Raw genomic sequence first — 27,916 nt, 5'->3', positions numbered from 1 at the left:
TGTGTTTCTCATCCAAGGCCCTTTTTAGTGGGTGCTCTCTGAGGGTAGTGCGGATGGTGGCAACCTGAAAATGGGACTTTTCACTGGTGACTCCCCAGTTGTGGAATGCTGTCTTCAAGGAGGTGCACATGGCACCACCATTTTCAACTTTTAGGTGCCAGGAGGAAATGTTCCTTTTCACATAAGCATTTGATTCCTAATTGAGGTCGTATAGCCCCTTTCTATATTATTGCAGAATGAACACTTCTAGTTTATTTTTCTTTTTGATATTTGTTTTAAACTTCTGTACTTCTGTACTTTCTGTCCTTTTTATGACACTTTAATACATTTTATCTAGTGAATGGTGAATAAATTCAAGAAATAATAATGCCATCAGGTTGACTTGATGGCCCTCTTGCTTGACTCTCAGCTTCATGTCTTGACCAATAACTGCTTGCCTCCAAACATCAAGCCCTAATGCTAAACTTCATACCAAAATACCTTTCTGGGCACAGCCATGCATATTTCCCCCATGCTGCTTTGGATTTTTTAAACGTTATCCACACTCCTCTGCTGAAACTCTTAGACAGCAATGGGACTTCAGTGCATTGGTGCCTATACTAAAGAGATTTTCTGTAGATGAATAAATTGGGAAAGTGAGTACCACTGTTAAGTGAACTGGACAAATGCACAGCTTTTGAAGTGATTTTTTTCAGTGGGGCAGCTTGATGCAGGCTTGGTTCTAGTAATCTGCTGCTAACGTTTAACCCATTTTGCATTATAAAAGCTCCAGGGACCAAAATACAAAAATTATTACTAAATGTGATTTATTTTGTCTTTCCTCAGCCACTGTCAGATGTCACTAAAGTACACAGATACATAGAAATATATATCGTTTTGGATAAGGGTTTGGTAAGTTACTGACCATGAGAAACACATCTTCTTAGAATGCTAGCAAGGGCAATTCATTGAACAAGCATGGTGTTGTGCATGTGGGAATGTTAAGGGAGGCTGGAGAGGATATATTGTTTAATGATACTCTTCCTAACTTGTGTTAGCAAGTTCTAAGCAGAGTTTAAACATTTCCTTTTCAAATGCACAGCTTGTTGCAGGCTAGTTTTAGCCTCTAAATATATAGGATTCCTGGTAAGATCCCTTCTTGTCCCTCTTAAAAAGAATAAACATGACAATCTTATTAAAGTCAATATAAACGTAGTTTACTCACATTCATTCAGTTCACAGTTGGATCCCTGAAAGCAGACTTATGTTACAAAAGTATATTGCATATGTGGAACTATCCCATAAGGGAATTAGTTCCTAAGTGACTGCGAACAAGCAGTCACTTCTCACACATATAAAAACAAAATTGAGAAGAGCCAAAAGAGAGAGACGTGCTCCCTGCCTTGCTCTTGTTCCCAGGCAGAGAGAGGGCCAGATTAGACCATGCCCTCCTCTAGTCACATGCAGAGGAAGTTTGTCCCAGCTCAGGAGGAAACAGGAAGTTTTCTCTTGGCTGGTACAAAGCATCCTCTAACATGTTCACTCTAGGAATGTTGTACTTGACTGCTATGTGCTTCACATCGGACAGTGCAGAGGTTTTCAACCTTTTTGAGTCCATGTTCCCTTCACCAACTACATTCTTTCTGCGGCTGCCCTGTGGGGAAACACACTCCAAGCCTCAGAAGCCCAGTTATGTCACCCCTTGCCTGCAGAGTCGGCAGCCTCTCACCCCTTTTTGAACACCCTCCCTTGTGGAGTATTCCCTCAGCCTCCTCTCCTTGGGAGTGCTCCAGGCAGCTGCCACCACTGCCCCTGGTCTCTGAACTACCACAAAGAGGCCCTGGGAAGAGGATGCCCCCAGACTTAGCGGCGCTGTAGTGGTCCTGCAACCCCCTCTAGCCAATTACCCACCTCTTGAGCCCAGTGGAGCTTTAAACAATGCAGAGGAGGTTCACAGAATCCTTTAGCAGAACAAAACTCACAGTAGGCTGCCACCACTCCCGGTGTGTGAAGTCTGATAGAAGTTTAGGGAGTCACACTTCTACCTTAATTACCCAGACTTCACACCTTGGCACACTTTACCGTGTAGCCAAATAACACTCATAAAACCTGGTAGGGTCCGAGTTGGCCAGGCGCTGGACTCACTTTAACCAAAGGCAAACAAGGCAACAAAACTATAATTCAAAAGTTTATTAAAAGTAAAAGATTAAAAAACAGAGGTTACACGTTTCTTAGAAAAGAGTACAATCAGAAAACAAATACATTGTAAAATATCACTGCCTAAACATACTCACAAAATGGAACTTCAGCTAAAATAAAGAAAGTTGTTTCCCTGGCTCTGCCTTCCGGCTAGAACGCATGGTTGGTTTCTTAGGCAGCCGGCCGCTGCCCACAGCTGAGGTAAACAGCCATCCCGGTCCGACAAAAGCCCACAATAGTCTGACAATTAGCATATACGAAATTACCCCATGGGGGGTTCCGTGTTTTGTGATCTTTAATATAATTCCACCAATGGATAAAGACCTCAAGCGTATTTCACTATTGTCAAGTAATTACTGCAGCTGTGAGAATGTTGATTCACAGGTCTCCAAAACGTCTGGTACCTCCCTATTTTCCCAGCCTCGTAGCATTTGACTCCAGATAGCCCCTTAAAGGAGGATGAGGGGAAAGTTAAAGTCTTTAAGTTAAAGAGAGAGCCAGTCACGGAGTCAGGCCCGCATTCCCAAAATGCCACTTTTCTTATGCATGGCAACCCCAAGTTCACCTCTTGAGAGGCCTCCTCGCACTACAGGCCAAAGGTGAGCATGAGGCTAGCACCTTACTCACCTTGGGAGGCAGCAGTGGGTGGCGCTGGGCCTGCAGGGCAGAAGGGCTCCCTTTGGTGCTGGGCATTCAGCTCACAGAAAGGCATTGCACACAGCAAGCACAAGAAAGGCCAGCATGGTGACATAACTGGCTTGGCTTCCTACTTGTTCAGCCATTCTCAACAATAAGGGTGGTGGACTGGCTGGCTGGGCTCCCTCACCTACTTGCTTGCTTACTCCGAGGCCACCTCAGCTCCTGGTTGCAACCAGCATCCCCTGGCAAGCCTCAGAGGCACCATTTGCCTGCAGAGCTTGTAGCCAGGGCTGCTGCAACAAACAGCTGTGCAAGTCTTTGGGAGGCAGAGATGCAAGAGGGCATCAGAGAAGGGAGGGAAGGAAAGAGGAACAGAGGCCAGGGTTGCCTACAGCACCCCTGACCATCATTCAAGGCACCCCAGGGTACCATGGCACACGGTTTGGAAACCACTGGTGTAGCGGATAGAGTGTTAGTCTTAGATGGTGAGATTTGGCATATAGGGTCAACTTGGCCTAGCCATTTTATCTCAATCTAATCTGGTTTGCAGGGCTACTACTGAGTATAAAATGAGATAACACTGTATACTCACTTAGCTTTTTGGCAGTAGACTACAATTCAAGCATGACAGGAGGTTGTTGAGGACCCTGAAGACCATCTCACTCTGTTAAGGTTGTTTGATTCACTGCTATCCTACAGATGCACATGCACTGAAAGGCGAGCTCTAAGTGCATTCAAAGCACTTCACATCTCTTTTCCATATATGCCTGGCCCAACGTCTGGTTCAGCTCTCAGATCAAGTTGCATGTGGCCCAGTGTTCTGTTGCCAACACTGGCAGTCTACCATAACTATTGTCTGTTTTATTGTTTATTTTTTGCTATGATGCACACAACTGTTTTTCTCTCCAGTACAACTTTTTGGGTGGAAGCAGAGAAATTGTAACCGACAGCATAGCACAGCTTATTGGTTTTGTCAACAGTGTAAGTGACTGCCATGTTTTGTTTTTCTTTTGTACTAACAAGAGCCACTTGGATGTTTTCACTTGGCTACCACTCTTAACAGCCTTGTCTTGCAGGCATCTGCTCTGGCAAAGTAGTTGCATAGCATTGGATGATAGGAATACATGCACACTCATGAGGTCATGGCTTGTGATCTTATTTCAACATTACAATGTTACATAAAATGTTCCTCTTGGAAAGGGAGCATATAAATAATGTATGCAAATAATTAAATGGCCAACACTGATCATTATGTTCTGTTATATCAGAAAATTAGGTCTTGATCCAGTTAAATTAGTATAGATTACATTCCATTTAAATCAAGACACCACTTAGTTTTGACTAACTTAAACAGCATGCATGGTTTCAGTAGTACTTACCCTACAATAGAAGACAAGATTGGCATGTCTGATGCTTTTAGGACATAATGTTAAACCATAGTTTAACGCAGGGGTGTATGGAGTGTTAGGGAAGGGGTAGTACCTCTGGTAGGGGACACATCATGCTCCTTCTGGGGTAGTTTGTCTACTTTGGTTGCCACCCTGCACTCAGCTCTCACCCGTGGTTCCTAGAAGCTGTCAGCATACAACAGTGTCCACACCCCAGGAACAGCTTTGGCTGGCCGGCTAAACCAGGTGAGGGTAGCTAATGGGTCTCAACCCCTTGGTGAGTTAGGGACTTCCCCTGCATGCAAAGACAGGCTCCAGCAGATTGAGCAGACGAGACCAAGAGGGGGTCCAACAGTCAAGAAAGCAGTTTCTGCATATCTTGAAGAGGGAAGTGAGGGGCAGATGAGGCTCATCATCCTGGGAAGAAGGAAAACACTGATCCTAAACCTCTGCTGCCTTGTGGGATATCTTTGGGAGAAGAAAAGGCTAAGGAATAAACCCTACACAAATGCAGAGTGGAATCCCTAAGACAGTTGGATGGCACCTTGTACACCTCCTTCCAGCAACTCCTGCAGCCAAGCTGGTGCCAGACGCCTTGCTCTGCTTTCCTTTGGACCACGTCAGTGAGGCCAAGAGGGGGGTCTTGTTGTCTGGGCAGCCCAGGACCTCCAGACGCTCGGTCCAAGCTTGTGTCCCAGGGAAGTCAGTTCAGTGCTGCTAACACAGTGGTTTGACATCACCCCTGGGGGCGCACTCCATTGTCTCTCAAGACAGATGATGCCAACACTTAGTTTAGCACAAAGGTGCTCAACATGGTGTCTTCCAGCAGTTGTTAGATCACAGCTCAGATCTGTCCCAACCAGCATGGCCAATGGTTTAAGAGAATGGGAGTTCAACAATGTCTGGAGGGCACCACATTGGCTACCCCTAACTCTTTACACTAGTAGCAGTGAACCTTGGGTTCACACACTTCCCATTTTCCTCCCCTCTTCTGGCCATGAGAAGGAGATCAGAAGCTACTTGCTTCCTAATTAAAACTAACTAGAGTTTCTTTTATGTCTGAACTGGGACCAGGTGAGGTGGGGTGGAGGAACTTTGTTTAGTTAAAAGTACCATTTGTTGAAACAAACCAGGATCAAACTTTGGTGTGGGATCTTGACTTGTTAACAAACCATAGTTCATACTAACCAACCTCCTCCGTTCAGAAGTCTCTGTTTAGTTTAAAACGATAAGTGGACATGCTAAAAGAGGAATGGGGAGGGGGCAGCATTTGAGCACAAGGATCTATATGTGCTCTCAGTACATTTCTGAGCACAATTCAAAGTGTTGGTGCTGACTTTTAAAGCCCTAAATGGCTTCAGCCCAGTATACCTGAAGGAGCGTCTCTACCTCCATCGTTCAGCCCAGACACTGAGGTCCAGCGTTGGGGGCCTTCTAGCAGTTCCCTTACTGCGAGAAGTGAGGTTATTCTGTTTTTAATGTTCTGTTGAAAGCCATCCAGAGTGGCTGGGGAAACCCAGCTGGATGGGTGGGGTAGAAATAATAAATGTATTGTTGTTGTTGTTGTTGTTGTTGTTGTTGTTGTTGTTGTTGTTGTTGTTGGCATATGTACAAGATTCCAGTAGGTTCAATACAAAAACAACAACCACTCATCAGAAACCTGCATCTAACACTTAAGTTACATGTAGTATAACATTCATGAATCCTCATTTCATGTTGCCAAAACCTGGCTACTATCTCCATCTTATCCCCCCATCCTGAAAGCAGCTACCTTACATTTGTCTGAATGGCCACTCCCTACTAACAACATACAGATTAGTTAATTGAATTATCTGATACCAGGACATGGGTGACTGATTCTATTTGTCACAGCACTCACCACTCACTGCCCACTATCGGCATGCACCCGGACAGTGTGTGTGTCGCAATGTGTGCACTGTGGTGCCCCTTCCAGCTTTCTGGAGGCTACCTCCCTGAGGCCTCCCCCACATTTGCCTCATGGGCACACCAGCCCTGAGCCCCTGGCTTCTTGTATGTGTAATGGCAGACTAGTGAACTCTGGCGCAAATTAGGACCAGGCTCTTACTTACTATCACCCAAATCTTTATGATGAATTCGTCAAAAATTAAGATGGAACCGCTGAACATGTATTTTTCCCTGCCTTTATTTGAGCTTGCATTCTTTCCATCTTTTCAGATATTTTCTAGCCTTAATATTACAGTTGTTCTATCTTCTTTGGAGTTCTGGACGGACCATAATAAAATCTCAACATCAGGAGAGCCCGATGTGTTACTACGAAAATTTTTACGTTGGAAAAATTCATATCTTGTTCTGCGGCCTCATGATCTGGCACTTTTGTTAGTGTAAGGAGATATATTTTCTCATATGAACCACTCTAATACTGCTATAGTATGCATACTCATCTACACTGAGAGATAATGACTCGCTAACATAGGTGCTATCTCCCTGGGGCTCTGGGTGCCCAAGCACCCACAAGATTTCACATATAGGGGCTGGGCACCCACAAAATGCAGGGGCAGGCGTGTGGGCACCACGCCCTGTGGAAGAGAGAGTGTGGAGTTTGGGCGGTGGGTGGAAGAGACTGTGGAGTTCAGGTGGGAGAGGTCCAGTCACCTCGCTGCTGGAGCTCACGTCCTGCACTACAACAACGTCATGATGTGGGGCATGCTGGGCACCCACAGTGTGGGGCCCCAGTCAGTGTCATTGCTCTCTAAGATTTCAGAGAGGCGTCTTTCTCAGACTTAGATGGAGCTGGCGGGGATTGAGCCTGGGACCTTTTGTGTGGAAAGCAGGCATTCCACCCCTGAGCCATAGCTTTTACCCTTTACTGAAATATTTATTATAAAACATTGTGCCCTTCAACAATATTTCTTCCTTAAAGTAGGTAGCAAATATAAATAACACGGCCTTCCATTAAAATGCAGTGCTGTTAAAACTAGGGATAGACAGGTCAGTTTTAATCCACTTCATATAGCCGTTGTGCATGTGCTTACATTTTACATTTGTTGTTTGCACATTCCATGTGCAGAATTCCCCCCTCCCACTTAAAAATCATCCCAAATGTAGTAGTTAAAAAAAATACTTACATGGTGGTCTGAGGGATGAGACTACATGTTTTAACAACTCAAGCAGCTAGAAAATGATAACTACCGGTATGTTCTCCCTCCACTGTCAGTGGTAGAATGCCTCTGAATACACTTGGTGGGACTCACAAGTGAGAAAAGTGCTCTTGCGTTGAGATCCTGCTTGGCCACTATGAGAACAGGATGTTCCACTAGATGGGCCTTTGGCCTGATCCAGCAGCCAGGCTGCATGTTGAAAAGGGGGCTGCAAAAGCATCTGGAAGTGTTGTGGTGTATTGTCTCTCTAACGGGCTTCATATGGGAAAAGCAGGTGGCCGCCCTGATGGCTGATGAGGAGGGTAACCTTTTTCCTGTACTAATTCCCTGCAAGGGCTGTCATGTCACCATGCCTTGTTGCTGCCCCATTCCCTGCTCCATGTGGCTAACTCCTGTTTTACAAAGGAAACTATGTATTAAAGTCAGCCCTAAGACCAGTTAGACTTTGCTAGGAGCATGCCCCGTTGAGCTTAATGGGACCTACTTCTGGGTTTGGGATTATGCTATTAGGATCAAAGGATTTCCAGCCTTTTTGTGCAGTTAACTGAAAAAATATAGCATTGCAAGAGCACCAGCAGCTGGCCAAAGACAGTGAACCAACCTTTCCGTAGGTAAAGCTAAAATAAAAAGTGCCTATGATCAGTCACTGTGTTGTAGATAGCATACCAGAGTTAAATCAGAGAGACCCATTTCCAAATTCCTCTTCTGCCATGAAGCTCACTGAATAATCTTGGGCCAGCATTCTGTATTTGTTTATCAAGGAATAAATCCAGCATTGCGCTGTTACAAATGTTATGTCAGTGCAAGCATTTTTCCTTGCCCCATGGAACCATCTTCCCCCTCCCCCTCTGTGCTGTTCTTGGAGCACTCTGGACCCTGCCTCCAGCCAATTAGAGGGCATGGGGACAGAGGGGAGAAAGCCCCATTGTGCTGGTTTAAGTCTTTGCACAAGTTTGGACCAGTTAGTTGAATCCAGTGCAATATTTATATCATGCCCTTCCCCACGAAGCATTTTGTCACAGAGTTGCCTGAGTTCCTTGGATGAAGATGTGATGAAAAAGGTCTACATATCAAATAATAGTTGTGCCATGTTAAATGCTCTCGATGTGGGGCAGCATATGGAAGAGAAATCAAATGCATCTTTGAACAACTGTAGGATTTTATGTTCACATTATAGATGGATCTAAGGAAAAGCCAATTTAAAACACAAGAGAAAACTTCAACAGAAGGGTATGTGAGAGACAGAGATTTCACCAACCTGGTGCCCTCCAGATGTTTTGGATTACAGGTTCTATCATATCCAGCTATCTGTTGGCTGTGGCTGATGAGAGTTGTAATCCCAAACAACTGGACGGCACCAAATTGGCAAAGCACCTGTCATAGATGCAATACAGAAACTGCACAAGAAAATGGTGTCATGGACTATCCCTCCTTCTCTTACTTCACCATGCATCTAATTCTAAACCTAATTTAAAAACTCACACTGTTTGAGTGGTAGGTAAAGAAAGCTGCAACCAGTGGACAGCAAGCAGAGATACTTGAAAGCATAGAAGCACAGCTCAGAGGCCCCTGCCAGGAACATATTTTCCTTCTACTGAAAGATTCCAGCAGATGTTAGAGCTAAATAGCAGATTGCTCACCTGGGATTGTGGGCAAATGATGGTGTGCAAGGGACCAGCTGTGGTAACAAGTCCTGGGAAATCCACTGTGTATGTAATGTTCTCCACGGCTGCTTGATTATGTGAAGAATTTGCCATTTGTTTTGAAGACACAATCCCTTTGGCTACTCCAAAGTGTATGGCCCACCATCTACTTTTGTGTTTTAGTTACAGGGAGAAACCTACTTATGTAGGAGCAGGATTTATGGGGAAGCTGTGCCTCCGGAATTTTGATGCAGGAGTTGCTCTGGTACAGTATCACTGAACTTTCTTAGCTAAAGTGTATATGTTGCCTGTCTTGGATTTAGGTATTGCAGGGTTGGGTAACCTGTGACCCTTCAGATGTTGTGGGACTACAGCCCCCATGTTCCTTGACCATTGTCCTTGCTGGTTGGGGATTGTAGAAGCTGATATCCAAGAATGCCCTACTGAAACCTTAGAGGCCCAATTAGTATTGGCATTCTGCCAGCTTTTGAAGAGGCACTTGTTTCTCAACTTAAACCGCCTTTTCAAATTGCTGTTGTTGGGATTGTTTTATTGCATATCTTAATTATGGATGTTTATACTTTTATGTGTCTGTAACTGCTTTTTACACATTGGGGGTGACAAAATTTTTTTGCCCCCGGGTACCAATTTACCTTGCTACGCCCCTGCATTGTAAACCACTGCAAAGCCTATTTTGCCACAAAAGGATGGATAGATAAGAATAGATTAGTAATAGCAACATCTGGAGGGCGGTAGGTTCCCCGTTCCTGCTGTAAGTATAAGTCACATGCCTTTGGGTATTTGCTTTCCAGTGCAATTCTTGGAGGAGCTGCACTCAGTAGCTTAGGATATAATCCTGTACTGGAGTCATGCTGGCAGAGTGGCTTTAAGATTTGACAGAAACCGAGTCCATTCCTCCCTTATATAATTTGTGTACATGCTGTCCCTGACATTGCTGGTCATTTAAGTGTGTAATAAGCGCATATGCTTATCATGTCTAACCCCCCCCCCCACACCATTTTTTCAGACTGCACATTATCAGCTTTCCAGCTGCCTAATACTGTGTCCAACTGCACACTAAACAAGCCCCTGGCATTTCAGAAATGCTAGGAAAGCTCTCCTAGTACACCAGCAGAACCATATGCTGGCAGACTGGACAGGATGGGGAGGGGCACACTTCATTCTGTGCTCCTGCAATCCCTGACCACACTCCTGTTGACAGCCCAACTTGCTATTCTGCAAGCCATGCCTGCATCAGTGAACACCTTGCCCATGTCGCCACAGCAAAGCATAGGATGTGATGTAGCTCAGCACCCAAACACACCACTACCTTCTGTATATACACTGAGGTCCAGCCCTGAGTGCTCACTAGAAGGACAGATCCTGAAGTTGAGGCTCCAGTACTTTGGCCACCTCATAAGAGAAGACTCCCTAGAAAAGACCCTGATGTTGGGAAAGATGGAGGGCACAAGGAGAAGGGGACGACAGAGGATGAGATGGTTGGACAGTGTTCTCGAAGCTACTAACATGAGTTTGGCCAAACTGCGAGAGGCAGTGAAGGATAGGCGTGCCTGGCGTGCTCTGGTCCATGGGGTCACGAAGAGTCGGACACGACTGAACAACTGAACAACAACCAGCTCAGAGGGCCTTCTGGCGGTTCCCTCCATGCAAGAAGTGAGGTTCCAGGGAGCCAGGCAGAGGGCCTTCTCGGTGGTGGCGCCTGCCCTGTGGAATGCCCTCCCATCAGATGTCAAGGAAGTAAACAACTATCCAACTTTTAGAAGACATCTGAAGGCAGCCCTGTTTAGGGAAATTTTTAATGTCTGATGTTTTATTGTGCTTTTTTTATAATTTTTTTTATTATTTTCCAATAAGACAAAGAAAAACACTACATATACACAATAAAAAACACAATACATGATAAACAATGAACAAATTCAACAATAATAACAATAACAATAAACATAAGAAAAACATATACATACCTAGACATACACTTATCTTTGTACCTTTCTTGTTTCTAACTTCTCTATGTGGGGACTTCCCCCGTTCCCTCCACTGCATTCAAAACCATATATATTTTGGGTAACTTTATATCTTTTTCTATCAACATTTACCATATCTCTTAATAATCTTTAGATTTAATTAATCAGATGTAAATCATCACTTAGACTCAATATCTTAAGATGTTCTTAAACATTTAAATCATTCGTAACAAAACTTCTTCTGAACAACTTTATCTAACAATAACAAGCTAAAGCCAATTCTGTTAACTAATTCTGCTCAAATGTTCAATTTCACATTATTTACTAAATAGTCCTTGAATTTCTTCCAATCCTGTGACACCTTCTCCTCCCTCTGGTCTCGGATTCTCACGGTCAGCTCGGCGAGTTCCATATATTCCATTAACTTCATCTGCCACTCTTCCACTGACGGACTCTCTTCACCTTTCCAGTTTCTTGCAAGTAAAATTCTAGCAGCTGTTGTGGCATACATAAAAAACACTCTATCCTGCCTGGGTATCTCTTCGTTGGTCATGCTCAAGAGGAATGCCTCTGGTTTCTTGCTAAAGGTAATTTTCATTACCTTCTTAAGTTAATTATAAATCTTGTCCCAGAAGGCATTTACCCCTGGACATGACCACCACATATGATAAAAGGTACCTTCCATAGATTTACATTTCCAACACACATTTGTCATTTTAGGATTCATTTTAGCTATCTTAACTGGTGTCAGATACCATCTATAAATCATTTTCATAATGTTTTCTCTTAAACTATTGCATGCCGTAAATTTGATACCTTCTTTCCACAATCTCTCCCAGTCATCCAACATAATATTATGACCCACATCTTTCGCCCAGTCTATCATTGTCGATTTAACCAATTCATCTTTAGTATGCCACTCTAGCAACAAGTTGTACATCCTGGAAAGGTTTTTAGAGTTCACTTCAATCAATTCTGTTTCCAGTTTTGATTTATCCATTTGAAAACCAATCTTCTTATCTGCTTTAAAAATCTCATAAATTTGGTGATATTGCAGCCAGTCGGCGACTTCGCTTTTCACTTGGTCATAACTTTTCAACTTAAACGATTCACCTTCTTGCTGCAATATATCAGCATATCTTAACCATCTTATAGGCATATTAGGTCTCTTATAGGCCTTGGCCTCCACTGGTGAGATCCATCTAGGAGTCTTTCTCTCTAACAGGTCTTTATACCTCATCCAAACCTGATACAGGGCTTTTCTCACTATATGATTTTTAAAAGTCTTGTGGACTTTCACCTTGTCGTACCAAAGATAAGCGTGCCACCCAAACATATTGTCAAAGCCTTCCAAATCCAATACATCGGTATTTTCTAATTTAAACCAATCTTTTAACCAGCAAAAGGCCGCTGCTTCAAAATAAATCTTTAAGTCCGGCAGGGAAAAGCCTCCTCTCTCTTTAGAGTCTGTTAGAATCTTAAATTTAATTCTCGGCTTTTTTCCCTGCCATATAAATTTCGAGAGATCCTTTTGCCATATCTTAAAACAATCCAATTTGTCCAAAATTGGAATGGCTTGAAATAAAAACAACATCCTTGGTAAGACATTCATCTTAATGGCAGCTATTCTGCCCATCAATGAAAGTTTCAATCTTGTCCATATTTCCAAATCTTTCTTTATCTCCATCCACAATTTTTCATAATTGTCCTTGTATAGGTTCAGATTTTTTGCAGTGAGATTGATACCTAGATATTTTACTTTCTTAACAAAGTTGAGGCCAGTGCTCTCTTGTAGTTTTTGTATTTGCTCTAGTTTCATATTTTTAATCAATACTTTGGTCTTCTGTTTATTCAACTTGAAGCCGGCTACATGCCCAAACGATTCGATTAATTCTAATGCTTTGGGGACACTGCTTTCAGGTTCTTGTAGGGATAGCATCAAATCATCTGCGAAGGCGCGTAATTTATACTCCTTCTCCCCACCCTTATTCCTTTGATCTGCCTCTCCTTTCGTATCATATTTAGAAGAACCTCCAGGACCGTAATAAATAATAAAGGGGAGATAGGGCACCCTTGTCTTGTTCCTTTCTCAACTCTAATTTCCTCCGATATCACACTGTTTATTATGATTTTTGCTTTTTGTTCTGTATAAATGGCATTAATGCCATTTAGGAATCTTTGTCCAACTGCCATCTTTTCCAAATTCTTCTTCATAAATGTCCAAGAAATGTTGTCAAAGGCTTTTTCCGCATCTATGAACATTAGAGCTGCATCTGTATTTATGTTTTTTTTTTCCAGTTTTTCTAAAATATCCACAATAATTCTTGTATTGTTGTTTATTTGTCTTCCTGGTAAAAAACCTGCTTGGTCTTTGTGGATATAGTCTTTCAGCACTCTTTTTAATCTTGTAGCCATGACATTCGCAAAAATTTTGTAATCCACATTTAGAAGTGAAATTGGACGATAATTTTTCATTAGAGTCTTATCTGTCTCTGGTTTTGGAATCAGTGTGATAAAGGCTTCTTTCCATGTCTCTGGTGCCCTATCTCCTTCTAGTATTTTATTGCAAACTTCTTTCAGGGGCTGTGATAGCCAGTCTTTCAATGTCTTATAATACTTTGCAGTCAATCCATCTGGTCCTGGGGCCTTCCCTATCTGCATGTTGTTGATTGCCTCCTCTATCTCTTGTGTCGATATCGGGTGGTTGAGCATTGTTAGTTTATCCTCTGGGACTTTTTGCAATCCATTTTTTTCCAGAAATTGGTCTATCTCTGATTCTTCTATCTTCTCCTCCTTGTACAATTGTTTATAAAATCCTTGAAAGCACCATCTGATTTCCTCTGGATTCTCCACGTTTTTTCCATTTACTACTAAATTGTTGATGACATTTGCTTTCTGTCTTTTCTTCAACTGCCAAGCTAATAATTTTCCACATTTATTAGCCGATTCGAAGGTCCTCTGCTTCATCATTTTAATTTTCCATTCAATATCTTGGTTCATAATTTTAGCATATTGGGATTGCAAGTATTTAATTTCTTTTTGAATTTTTAAACATTTAGGGTGTCCTCTTAGTTCTTTTTCTTTAACTTTAATCAGTTTCAACAGTCTTTCCATTTCTGCATTTTGTTGTTTCTTCTTTTTTACTTTTTCACTTATAAGGAACCCTCTCATTACCGCCTTACTTGCATCCCAAACAATCCTCTTTTCCACTTCTGAATTTAAATTAATTTGAAAATACTCTTTCAAAGCATCATCCATTCTCCATCTGAAGGAATCCTTGGAAACTATTTTTAAATTCACTTGTACAGGATTATGGTCCGAATATGTCTTTGGGCCGATTTCTGCTTTTTGTATTTTCGGTGCCAATTCATTCGAGATCCAGATGTAATCTATTCTCGACCATGACTGCTGAGGTTCACTGAAATAAGTTGCCTCTGTTTCAGTGGGGTTTCTTAACCTCCAAGCATCCACCAAGTTCAAATTGTCCACCATTTCAAAAAAAGTCTTTGGAAGTTTCCCATCATTTGTTAATTTAGCTCTTTGCGATCTGTCCATTAATGTGGAAACTGCACCATTAAAATCTCCGAGGCAAACTATTTTATAGTCCAAATAATCCAACAGCAAATCATGTATGTTTTTATAAAAAATTGACTTCCCATCATTTGGTGCATAAAGTCCCAGAATCAAAAAATTTTCGCCTTGTACTTTAATTTCAACAGCGATGTATCTCCCTTCTTCATCTTTAAATAACTGTCTTGGGCTGTATTTCTCCTTTACATAGATTATGACTCCTCTCTTCTTGACTTTATCCGATGATATGAATTCTTGGCCTAGTTTTTTATTTTGTAGTATTCTTCTATGTCGTCGAACTATATGGGTCTCCTGTAAACAAATTATGTCCAAATTCTTCTTCTCCAAACTGTAAAAAACTCTGCGTCTCTTCGGTCTCTGGTTCAATCCCCGAACATTCCACGTCATCAGTTTAAGCGCCATTTTCCTTTGCTTTTTTACTCTCCTCCTCCAGATGCCTCTGCTTTCTTGCCTTCTTCCGGGTCTTTTTCACTCGGTCCTGGTACCCCTGGCGGCGGAAATGTTCCTGGAAGTCGATAGAAAAAAGCTGGATCAAGTGCTGAACCTTTAAAGTCTTCCAGGTGTTTGTCCAAAAAATTTTGTTTTTCAGCCGGGGATTTTATCCTTATCTTCTTTTCTTTAAACGTAAATGCAAGGCCTTCTGGAAATTCCCAACTGAAGGGGATATTTCTTCTTCTTAACTCTGTTGTTAAGTCGTTGTACGACACTCTTTTGTCCAGGAAAAATTTGGGGATATCTTTATAAAGAATGACTTTGTTCTGCTACACCACCAGGTTGTTCTTGTAGTGTAGGTCCAGAAAATAGTCTCTGTCGTATCTGTTGTTCAACACAATCAGACAGTCACTGACTGTCTTAGTGCTTTTCTTTCCTCTGGATCCTCTGGGTCCAAACCTGAAGGCCTTCACTATGAGGGCTGAGACGTCTTCCTCTTCCAAATGCCAGAATGCTGAAAATTGACTCACTATGAAAGCTTTTAAGCTGTCACCTTCCAATTCTGGGAGACCTCTTAGGCGGATGTTCCCCTCTCTTTGGCGGAGTTGAAGAAAGGCAAGAGATTCTTCTACACTTCTCTGCTGTGTTCCAATCCTTTCTATTTTCTCCAAATCAATATTGTCCAATTTCTCCTCCACCGTTTTTATTTTTTCCTTGACCACTTTAAATTCCTCTGAGTCCTTCTTTAAGACTGTCACCTCCTGACCAATTTTATTAATTTCTTCTCTGTTTTTCCTTACGTTTTCCTCAATTGCTCCAATGGATCTCTCCAATCTTTGGGTGGAATCCTTAATTTCAGCTTGAAGTTTGTCTGTTGCAGAGTTTACTGTTGTGTGCGTTTGCTTCACCTCCTCAGATACTTTTTTCAGGCCTTCTGTCACTTCCGCAATGCTTGCAGTTAGTTTTTCAATGGCTGCAGCCATTTGCTCCTGTGTTGTTAAAGAAAAAGAACTTTTCCTTTGAGTTGTTTTAGCTCTAGTGCTATCTTGCATTTCTTGGGCACCCTGCAGCTGGAGTCTCAAGGTCACCTCAGTTTTTGTAATTGTCCCAGACATTCACAGCAGAAAGCCAACAGTCCCAAAAGTAAACACCAGGTGGCCAGCAGTTCAATCCCGAGAACAAAGAGACTGCTGAGCCAGGAGTCCCAAGTAGTTCCAACCATCCATAATATAGGCAAAGAAATCACAAGTCTTAAAAGTTTCAGTTCCTTCCAAAGTCAAAAGTCAAGAACAGAAAGTTTTTAAACAGTCCAAGGCAATATTTGTATCATTCCTTGCAATGTAGCCACCAAATCCTCAAAACCACACTGGCTGCAGCCGGCTACAAAAAAAGTTAAAATGTCTCCTCTGGTAAACAGTTACTAAAGTAAATGGCAACAATGCAACGCAGCCCGCTTCCGACCCGGAATCCTAATCCAGAGGGCGAGCGGTGTCTTCTTTTATCGTAATTCTTAATAATAAGTCTTTACCAACAGTCCAAGCAACTTTTAAACAACTTTTAAAAAGTTCGGCAGAACTAGTAAACTTTTTCCGTTATTCGCGGCTTAGCTCCTTTGCCGGTACCCTGCTCTGTTAAGCAGTTCAAAGAGAGCGGGCTTCCTTTAAAGTCTTTCACTGTAAGTCTAAAGTCTTCAAAAGTTTCCAATCCCAGTAGATAAATTTTACTTACAGAGTTCTTTTGAAGTTTCTAGGAAGGAAGTGCTGGGTGCTCGAATCTGACGGGATCGCTGCTTTGTTCTCCAGGGGCGGCTGTCTCTTCAGCTCCGTGCCGTTGCCCCGCTCGCTCGATTTTCCCCCTTACGAGGGTCTACCGAGAGCGGGGGCGACACGTTTGGAGCCCACAAGACGCAGGTCCACGGGACGCTCTTCCCGTGGCTTTAAGGGGCCCGCGGCGCAGGCACGGTAACCCCTAAAGCCCCTTGGAGAACCGGAGCTCTTCAGCTCCCGTCCGCCATTGACCGGCACCAAACCGGAAGTCGTTTTATTGTGCTTTTAATTCTGTTGGGAACCACCCAGAGTGGATGGCGAAACCCAGTCAGATGGGCAGGGAATGAATTCTTCTTCTTCTTCTTCTTCTTCTTCTTCTTCTTCTGACTGCTATGTTGAAGCCTGTCCTCCAGTTTCTGGAAAGTTTTCTTCTCCTGTGAAAGAGCCTTCCATTATTATTTCTTTGCCTCATTCTCTGGCTGCTTTAGAATTTTGTTACTGTTTCAGTGCGTGTCTGTTGAGTTTGTGTTTTTCTTTCCATTAAGCTTTTATCCAGTGCCCCTCCATCCTCTTAGCCTGCCCACACTTCCTGAATTGAAAAAGCCTCCTGAGTTTTTAATTCAAGTGTGGGAGTCTGGGGAGACTGCAGAGTAGCTGTAAAATAAACACTCTTCCTGATCTGCTGCTCCTTTTAGCCTCTGGTGGTCACCTACTACCTTGAAAAGTAATGCCAATTATTCTAAAACCCATTGTATAATTTAACATTGCTTATTACATAACCTTTATTTATTGCATTTCAACAGCACACTTGTGCCCCCAAGGCAGCATGGTCCAAACAGCCATAAAAACAAAACAGTAAACCCTTCAATGTCTGTGTTTTTCCCTTTTCCAGGTTGCAGTCACAGAAGGTGTCCCCACCGCAGGGCTTATCCACACTTCTTCTCCTACCACTGCATTTCCTTGGGGGAAAGCGCTCTTTGTCACTCAGTCAGAGTAAACAGCAACTTGAGTTTTCTCCGGATTCATGTTTGTTCCCATTTAAAGCTAAAGGAGCGAGGCAAGGGGGGAACCGCTTGGACTTTCTAGGCATGGGATGAGCAGAAGCGTGGATGAACCCTCAGTTACAACAGTACTGGCACTTGTTGGACCTTTCATGCTCTTAGGTGTATATAGATATGCGCAGCATTGAACATGCTCTGAAGACACACCCTTAGGGTATGAACAGGGATGCTTATTAAACTTCCCTGTCTTTAGAGCAAAGCACAATATGATCTTAGGTTCTACAAAATGAACTTAATTACTGAGAAGCTCCTAAAACACGGTCCAAAGATACTTGTTTGCATTTAGTCACCCATAATGGGGTGGAATAATCTGGTTCCTGATTCCAGTTTTCCCTCTTCCTTCTAGTATCAGAAGTCCATGACCAAAGAGCCATTCTCTGTTATTCTGGCCCAATTGCTGGGCCTTAACCTGGGGATGGAATATGACAACGGCAAAGAGTGCAAGTGCCCAGGAGGCTTCGTCTGCATAATGAACACGGAAGCAGTGTAAGTACTATGACTATTGCACTAAGCAGCTCATAGGTAGTCCTACAGTGTTAGGACTGGACATAAGCCTCTGCTTGCACTTTTGATAGAGGAAGGCAGCAGCAGAGCTCATCTATCTCAGCACTGTACTGAGATTGGAGATAACAGAAATGGTGGCTACTCTTCTGCAGTTTACCATCAAAGAATAGGCACAGGCTTATCTCCTGTGGTTTGTCAACAACAACAACATTTATTTATATGCCGCCCATCTGACAGGGTTGCCCCAGTCACTCTGGGTGGCTCCCAACAAAAAATAGTAAAAGCACAATTCAACACCACACAAAAACTTCTCAACTTCTGGGACAAATTCAGAGGCCAGGAAAGCCTAATTTATGCCCATGGGTCTGATGTTCCCCACTCCTGCCATAAGGGGTGAAGTAGCAAACTTTGAAGAGCCAAAAATCTTCCACTGCTATTGATAGATTTGGTATCTGCTGTTATCATTTTGTACCAAATGTAACTGGGGAAAAATCCAGTAAGTAGGAAGGGTAAACCTTGTTTAATACTGGAGACCTATGCTGTTTCCCACCCCAGATACCGTAATTGGAGGCGGTTTTGAAGAGGGATCATGCCGTGTGCACTCATTTCTCCTCCTGCCTCTAGACAGCAAATTCTTTCAGGTCTTTTGCATTCTTTCAATAATTGCAAAACACCCACAATTTACATTTAAAACACATGGCTCCCCTCCAAGAATCCTGGAAACTACCAGTATACTTTGTGGTTGTGAAGTGTAGCTTTGTGAGGGGTATACTACAGTTCCCAGATTAATTGGGGGAAGTCATGTGCTTTAAATCTATGGTGTGGATGTTGACCAGCTGAAAGTAGGACAAAATAAATACTCATTTTTAATAATTGGATCCTACCTTTTATTGTTTTATAGTGATTCAATATGATGCCTTGGAGCCATGTCTGCAAGTAAACTTCTTGAAAACTCCATAAAAATGTTACTTAAAAAAAAAAAGAAGTTTGCTCAGCTCACCTTCCAGGTTTCAGAGACTGGCCTGCCCTCCTGCGGCACTCGGCAGCCCTCCATTCAGCATGCATAAGAAGGAAGGGATCTTGTTTTTATTTTTTTAATAAAAAATATGTTGTGTGTGTGTATGTGTGCTTGCCATATAATAATAGCAGATTCATCTTACTATGTTTCAGACTTTCAAGTGGAATTAAAGCTTTTAGCAGCTGCAGCATTAAAGACTTCCAAAATTTCATTAAATTCAAGGGAGCCCACTGCCTCTCTAATCGACCTAATTTAAAATTGTTTTATAAGAAGCGAAGTGCCAGAAGCAAAGCACTTTGTGGGAATGGTGTTCTGGAAGCTGGAGAGAAGTGTGACTGTGGCTCTGAAGAGGTCAGTACCTCCTGTTTTCCAGGTTTGTTCATTTGAATGTGTATTCTGCCCCATTCCAGGGGCTTTGGGTTGATTATTTAAAATAAACAGAGAAGCAGACATTTAGAATAACTCCCACCTACCTGTGCCTGCCTTTCACTTTTGCTCTGGGAAGCCTCCAGGGCTGCTGCAAACTCCCCTTTCGGAAAACTGATGGAGTTTTCAAGAAGTTTAGTTACAGTCTGCATAGTTGCAGACATGGCTCCAAGGCACCATATTGAATCACTATAAAACATTAAAAGGTAGGATCCAATTATTAAAAATGAGTATTTATTTTGCCCTACTTTGTGTCTTAAACCAAGCCTACCTGGAGATGATGGGGATTGAACCTTCTGCATTCAAAACTGATGCTCTAGCACTGAGCTACAGCCCTTCTGGTTGTTTTTGCTGGCTCCTGATGTGTTTAAATTGGGAAAATACTTGTCGCATTCTTTTCTAGCACAGCTTTGGAAATTTAAAAACAACATGGTTATCAAATGAAAAACTATGTAGCAGTTATTTGAAAAGCCAACCAAAGCCAACAGGAGACCATATATATGTGTGAAGACCAGTTTACTGCCAGAAATTTAAAACTAACCCTATATACAAACAACAGTACAAAAAGCTCATTGGCTTGGAACCAGGTTAGCTTAGGGACCCATATATATCTGTATAGGAATTAAGATCAAAGTCAGAGAATCAGAATTGTAGAGTTGGAAGGGACCATGAGGGTCATCTAGTCCAACCCCCTGCAATGCAGGAATCTTTTTGCCCAACATGGGGCTTGAAACCATGACCCAGAGATTAAGAGTCTTATGCTCTACCGAATGAGCTGTCAGATTCCTTGTTCTTGGTGCCATCTCAATATATTTCTTGAGCGAGCACAAGAAATAGATCCTTTCTGCAGCTCACAGTTCCTTTATCAATTGAAAACTGGCAGGCAGCAGTGGCTGGTTCAAAGGGCAAATGAGGCTTTGCCCTACCAGCCTCAGTGCCCCCTCACCTGCCCACCTTTTAATGTATAACCAGGTCAGGGGGTGGCAGTCAGCTTCCTCTCCCTCACTCTCAATGTTGTCCCTTGGATAAATCACCAAGGATGGGGATGGGGACAAAACCAGAATGCGTTGGTTCTGTCTGTTGTTGGCTCTGACTCTTATTAGTGTTAGTCTCCCTTCTGCCTTGCCTGTTCCAATGGGCACCAGTCATCACTGCTGTCTCTTTTGCCAGAAATTGAAGATGCTTTTTATTTCAATAGGCTTTTGACGTGCAACACCCAGGGTTATGGATGCAAGTTTTAATAAAGTAGCAGGGGAACAATGGCCCTCCAGATGTTGTTGGAATACCACTCCCATCTCCCCTGACTATTGGCCATGCTGGGTGGGCTTGATGGAAGCTGTGGTCCAAAGCACCTGGAGGGCACCAGGTTGATGAAGAGAAAGCACATGTGAGAGCTGGAGTTAAGGTGAAAAGCACCTTGCCTTTTAGCTGTAGTTCAACTGTTATGGCAGGTACCCCACTCTCCCTGAACACAGACTTGCAAAAGCCCTTCCACAGGCTCAACAAATATTCTTTCAGTGGAGGAAAGAGCAAGGGAACAGGAACCTGTGAGGGCCAGGGAAGGCCTCTGAGGCCTCCAGCCTGCCTTCGGGTTTCCAACTGCTGCCATGTGAAATTGATAAGGGGCTCTCCAGATGACTTTCCCACCAACCACAGACTCATATCCTTTGTTTTCATCACTAGACTAGAGGGTGGTCCTTACTCCTCCTTAGAGCCTACACATATTGCTGGCACAGGCACATAATGGCTGCTGCAGGTGCAGGGGGTCCACAGGAATGGACACAGCAGACTAGTATTGGGTTGAATAAGGTCACAACTTCATTGATCATAGGAAAGAGGAGGTTTGGCTAAGGCATTGGGCATGTATCCTGCATCAGGCAGCCTGCCTGCTACCTGATATGGACCCAATGGGTTCCACCCTGTGCTGGGGAGTTGCTCCCAATGTAGATTGGGTGTCTTGACTCCACACAGGCCACCATTGGGAGAGGTGTATTGGCCCATCGGTCCCCCGTGTACTCCCAGACAGAGTTACCTTTCCTGGACTCCTCTAACAGTGTACCCTTGTGACTAAGGATCCAGTCCAATGCCTCATCCACCCAAGTTGTGACGGTTGCTATGAGATAGGTGAAAACCTGCAAAGCAGCCAGTTTGCTTGCAGGAGAAAATTCCTCTCTGGCCACAAATACGACAGCCAAGTAAATCACAGCAAGCTTCATATGCTACTTACCCACTCTCCCATTGAGCGGTCCCTAACAGACTGGGTGGGTGGAAAATCCAGTGACAATCAGGCAAGAGGGTGACCTGCACCTGGCTGCTCTCTTAAATAGGCCAGAGATGGGCTGGATGCAGCCTCCCAAACCCTACCTACAAGCACTGCCTGCCCATACCTGCAAGGCTGTTGCGGCTGGAGGCGGGGTGATGCCAGGTAACCACTCCTTCCCCCAGCTGCAGCAGAAGATGGTGGCACCACGGCTGCACAATCCAGCAGACATTGCCCATCCAGAGCCCTAGGTGAGTGGTTTCTCTCTCTTCTGCATCAAGGGGTAGGGGGTGATAACTCAGTGACAGAGCACATGCCCCATATGCAGAAGAACTTGGAATTGATTCTGAATATTCCCATCTAAAGAATTCTAGGCAGCAGGGCTCGGAAAGACCCCACGCTAAAGAGGCTCCAAAGGACCCACAGAAGAGGGAGCTAAACATTAGCATGTGTCCCATTTTCCCACCCTAATTGAAAAGTGGGCAAAAAAATGCCCTCACCAAGCATTCTCTCTCCCTATAGGAAGAAAGATACATTGAACCTTTGCCCCCCCTTTTGAGTATAAAAGCAAATAAGGGGGTGATGTTGTACATATAAACTACAGGAAGGGAATGATTAAACAGCACCCCTCCTTCCCCAGGCTGCTCATAATGCTCTTGATAGTGGAAGCTTGGTTGCTGGTGGGGTAGGGGGGCGACAGAATCTCATAACTGATATCTCAACAAGCCTTCTAAATGGATATCTTTATCCCAGCTAATGTCTTTATTGAATCTGAACTGATTTTATGTTATGTGTTGGTGTTGTTTTAGACTGTTATTTTTATTTAAATACTGTACCTGTACACTTTATAGTAAGGTTTTTGTTAAATATAATAGTTGTAACTTTAAAAAATTTCACATAACTGATATATATTTGTAAATACCTCCGGGATGCCTCATAGGAAGTGATTCGTATATTAAAAATAGTATTATAATCAGGTTTATTTGAGTAAAATTTGAAGTCAACCTTTCCCTCTTCTCCTTTCCTTCTCTTGAAATTTCTGTGTGTAAAAAAACATGATGTAGCAGAAAAGATTTGGGCAGATTCCATGTATAAACATTTATTTATTTATTTATTTATTTGGTAAAATTTATACACTGCTTGATTGTAAAACAACCCTCAACCCTCAGAGTGCCCTGATGGCCTTAAGCTCTGGAGTTTCAGCTTTCACTTTCATTTTTTATTATTATCTAAACTCTTTACTGACCCCAAACAAAAAGCTGTATGATTTTTGTTTTCAGGAATGTAAGTACAGTAAATGTTGTACTAGCTCATGTACGTTTCTCCGTGGAGCAGTGTGCAGCAATGAATTGTGCTGTGAAAATTGTCAGGTAAGATGCTAAAGTACTCTCTTCACTGCCTTGGCCACACATTCTTTTTATTTATTTATAAGATTTTATTATTTTCTACATTAAACAACAAATACACAATACATCACACAAATACAATTAACAAAATACAAGAAAAACACAACATACACATTGAAACAACAAAAAATAACAAAAGAAAACTTATACATACCTATACAGGAACACTAAATAGATAGATAATAATTGTTTAATTCTAATTTCAAATCTTATCTGGGGACTTCCCCCGTTCTCTCGACTGCGTTCAGTACTAATATACTTTAGTAACTTTGTAACTATTTTCTTATCATTGACCATTATTCTTAATAAACTTTTAAAATACTAACTAATCATATATATCTCATTGCTTAAACAACATAACCTTAACCATTTCTAAACCATTCATAACATTACTTCTAGTGTACTATTTTTGTCTAACATCATCTAGCTAAAGCCACTTAAATAAACTGATTCTGCTTCAAATATCTAACTTTTCACAATTTTTAAAATAGTCCTTAAATTTCTTCCATTCATCTTGCACCTTCTCCTCCCTCTGGTCTCGGAGTCTCGCGGTCAGTTCAGCGAGTTCCATAAAGTCCATCAGCTTCATCTGCCATTCTTCCACTGTCGGGAGCTCTTCACCTTTCTCCCTTGGCCACACATTCACCTCAGTTTGTTTGAATCAACACTAACACTTCCTCTGAATTTTATCCCCGTAACCTCTGTGTTGCAGCCAATGCTCATCCTACACAAAGCTGACCCATCAAAGTTAATGGACATGTCTAGCTTAGTTTCATTAATTTCAGTGGGTCTACTCTGAATAGAACTTAGTTACAACCATTTGCAGCCTGATGTAAGATGCTAATTAACTTTGAACTGCAATCAGATCAAGGAAGAATTTCCTTTAAAGATGGAATGCCACTTTTGCGGATTTCCATATCAGCATTAAATGCTGATGTTGTTCAACGTTAGGGAAAGAATCTCAGGATCTCAGCAGCAATGTAAGCACTGACACAGGTGAGTGTGAAGGTTTACCAGAGTTCTGCAGACCATGTAGGAGAAATCCAAACCACAAAAAGGATACACGGTTTTATTGATTGCAAAGCAATGCACGTGGCCACCAGGCTACAATATAGCAAAACAAATGCACCAACGGCTGCAGCCACAACAGGGAATGCAGTTACTGATCAAAGATGGCTCACAGCACTCAGAATTATACCTTCAGCGGCAACTCATCTAACCTTCAGGCAGAAGAGACTCTTGTACCTTTTCTGCTCAGCCCAAGGCAGGGCTTCACTTAATCTCTAGGAAAGAGGCAGGATATAAATAAATATATAATAAAATGTTACTACTACTGCTACTACTACTACTACTACTACTAATAATAATAATAATAATAATAATGGATCAGGAAGATAGTCCCATAGTCTGTTTCCCAGGGGATTCTTCATCAAGGCCTTGTTGCTCCCATTGCTCTATCCCAGCTCCTGCCAACCTCGCAGTTCGAAGCACACCAGTGCAAGTAGATAAATAGGTACTGCTGTGGCGGGAAGGTAAACGGTGTTTCTGTGTGCTCTGGCACTTGTCACTTCATTTCTTTGACCTTGCAGGTGGTGGGCAACTCCCCAAACTCATGTCGATAATTAACCTAGATAACAATTTTCTGAGAACAAAGGACCTAGTTTTTACAGCAATCCCCAACAGTATCGTCAACCACTCTGTGCTCCAGCTCAAAGTAAGGGTGGAATATGAGGAAATACATACACATAAATACTCATATTGAGGCAATAAACAGCCTCCCAGTCTACATTGAGACTCCAGGAAGACCATCTGCACATTTTTCTGTACAATGAGTGGAAAAAAGACGTCAGACACCATAGGGAGGCAGCTGCTTTTTTCCATATGGTTCCCACATGTGTGTTTGGCTATGGAGCTGCTCTAAGCAGCTTACAGCCTCTTAAGAGTTAAAAGAAGAGACAGGCCAATCTTGTAAGGACTGTATGGGCATGTGCCCTGTTCAGTCCAGTGATTACCAGTATGTGGCTTAATCCACAGATCAACTTTAGGACCTGTGCATAAGTCTGAGGGGAATGAAATGGGAAGGTTAACTGCAAATTGTGGAGTGAACAGGAATCCTCCTCAACCCTAGCTGTAGTCTTCCATGAAAAATGCTGTTGATACTTTCCTTCTTCCTGTTCCTTTTCACCTAGTTTAAACCAAGAAACACAATCTGTAGAGCAGCTGTAGATAGTGTCTGTGATTTCCCTGAGTACTGCAACGGTAGTTCGGCATCCTGCCCAAGCAATGTTTATGCCCAGAATGGCTATAGCTGTGCCTCTAATGCTGGCTACTGTTATGGTGGATCCTGTCAGGCGGCTGATCTACAGTGTCAGGATTTTTTTGGTGAAAGTAAGTGAGACAACTCGCTTTTTGGCTTTTAAAAACAAAATGGAATATTTACCATTAAAAAGAACAACCAAGGAAGCCAGCAGCTTCCTTCTGTAACCAAACTGTGTGTGCATGCCCACTCACACCTATACCATGAGCTTTCCTCAGCTTTTATACCAGATTGCCTGTCCAATGAGTCCTGGGTTTCTCTTGGACTCTTTGAGCAGAATTCAGCATCACACTAGATTGTTCCATCAACAATGCAAGCATTTCTGCTTGGCAGATGAAACCATCTCCCCACTCCCCCCCCCACACACACCCTGTTTGGGGGACTCTCCTGACACATATGCCCTTTCGCCTGAGCTGGCTGGAGGGGAAAGCCCATAGTGTTGTGCTGCCTTCAATGTTTGCAACTAGTCCCCAATGTGGCTGGTTGCCAAGGCATGCTTCTTCTTCCTTAGTGCAGAAGACGGCCACCAGAATTCTGACTGGTCTGGCCAGGTTTATGCATTTTATGCCAACTTTAAAATCATTCTATTAGCCACCTAACTGCACTTAGGCACAAGCCAAACTGATGTTAATTACCATGCCAACCTGTTCAGTTATGTTGTTTTGGTGAAGCCCTTCATGAAATGCCTTTATGGTGGATCCTGCTGAATCAGACCGAAGGCCTATCTAGTCAGAATTCTGTTCTCACCATAGCCAACGAGATGCCTATAGGAAGCCTACCAGTAGCTCTGCTGCTCCTTCAGTCTCTTTCTATACTGTATATAGAGCCATCATAGCTAGTAGCTATTTATAGACTTACCATTCATAATTTTGCTAATCCCCTTCTAAATCCATCTCAGTTGGTGGCCTTCACTACATCTTGCAGTGATCTCCATTGTTTAACTAAGTGCTGCATGAAGAAAATATTTTAAATAACTAAATAATTCTGCTTCAGTGAAAACAACAAAGAGTCTTGCAGCACCTTCAGGGCTAACAAATTTATTATTTGCGGAGGCAAATCCAATTTATGCTTCAGACTGATTTGTTTTTACACATATGATCATATTGCTAAAAGAAATGTATTAAATGTTTCATTTTAGTCATTCTAATCACAATCCTTTTAATATTTATAGAGTCAAAAAGTGCTCCTCAAGCATGTTATGAAGAAATTAATGGTCAGACAGATAGATTTGGACACTGTGGGATTGACATACGAAAGGGATTTAAGACTTGTTCTTTTCGGTATGTGATTAGGAAACAGAAGAAACTGAAATAAATTTTTCAGGGGGAGGAGTGGCAGGATGTTTGTGGGCTGGTGGCTTGGGCATCTTCTATTGTATGGTGCTTGTTTTTACTCTTGTTATAGTATCAAGGTAGCCAGGTGGAGTGGGCTGTCATGACCCTCCCACAGGGACTAGGACACCCAGTTGGAGGCTCCTGTGACACTAGCTGAGGGATGGCACTGGGTTTCTGACCCTGATGCTGGTCATCAGTCCCACTAAACTGTGGTTGACAGTCAGGTGTCTGCTGAACACTCTACAGCATCAAGGCCCATGGTGCTGGAGCCAGGATTGTCATGGGCATCTCTCCCCCCAAGACCAAGGAACACCACTGTCAGTCCAACGGTGCAAGAAGCACACCAGATTGGAGGTCATGGAGCACTGAAGAAGTGCCTATTTTCAGGCCCTTTAAGAGATTCTAGTTCCCCAAAGGGAGCAAAGCCTCGATTTACAAGTGCTCAGTTCACTTCCAAGCAGGGGCAGATCTTTGTAATATGGGGCCCTGTGTGAGGCCCAAATTTGACATGTTCCCCGCTCCACCAAAAGCTGCCTTTCAAAAGCCGGGGAAGGGAGGCACTGAGCTTTGGGAAGGAAGCACAGGTCTCCCTCCCACCTCCTTCCTAATGCTGGGCAAGTGCTAACTAGGCTTTGGGAAGGAAGCAGGAGGACTCTAGGATCCTATCAGAGCCCTTACGCCTCCTTCCCAAAGCCCAGTGCTTGCAAAGCTTTGGGAAGGAGGTGAGAAGGTGCACCCTTGACTCCTGTGCCCTGGGTGGGGGAACCGGTCGCACTGCCCTAAATCTGCCACTTTTCCAAGTCTTGTTGCACACCAGGCTCTGTCTCT

At 42.9% G+C, this 27,916-nt stretch overlaps 1 protein-coding gene across 2 annotated transcripts in view; it reads left to right on the top strand.

The window, feature by feature from the left end:
* Window positions 1-27,916, top strand: part of LOC117059649 (disintegrin and metalloproteinase domain-containing protein 32-like) — an 85,638-nt gene that overhangs the window by 15,229 nt on the left and 42,493 nt on the right. For both annotated transcript variants that reach the window (XM_033171317.1, XM_033171316.1), the window contains exons 4-12: window positions 826-891; window positions 3,727-3,798; window positions 6,402-6,568; window positions 9,172-9,253; window positions 18,170-18,309; window positions 19,498-19,696; window positions 23,312-23,401; window positions 25,627-25,825; window positions 26,926-27,034. In XM_033171317.1, the coding sequence (XP_033027208.1) occupies window positions 826-891; window positions 3,727-3,798; window positions 6,402-6,568; window positions 9,172-9,253; window positions 18,170-18,309; window positions 19,498-19,696; window positions 23,312-23,401; window positions 25,627-25,825; window positions 26,926-27,034 (1,124 nt within the window). The remainder of the gene's footprint in view (window positions 1-825; window positions 892-3,726; window positions 3,799-6,401; window positions 6,569-9,171; window positions 9,254-18,169; window positions 18,310-19,497; window positions 19,697-23,311; window positions 23,402-25,626; window positions 25,826-26,925; window positions 27,035-27,916) is intronic.

Source organism: Lacerta agilis, chromosome 15, assembly GCF_009819535.1.
Source record: "Lacerta agilis isolate rLacAgi1 chromosome 15, rLacAgi1.pri, whole genome shotgun sequence".
Classification (NCBI taxonomy): domain Eukaryota; kingdom Metazoa; phylum Chordata; class Lepidosauria; order Squamata; family Lacertidae; genus Lacerta; species Lacerta agilis.
Note: the sequence above shows the minus strand (reverse complement) of the source record. Positions and strands in the feature narration are given on the sequence as shown.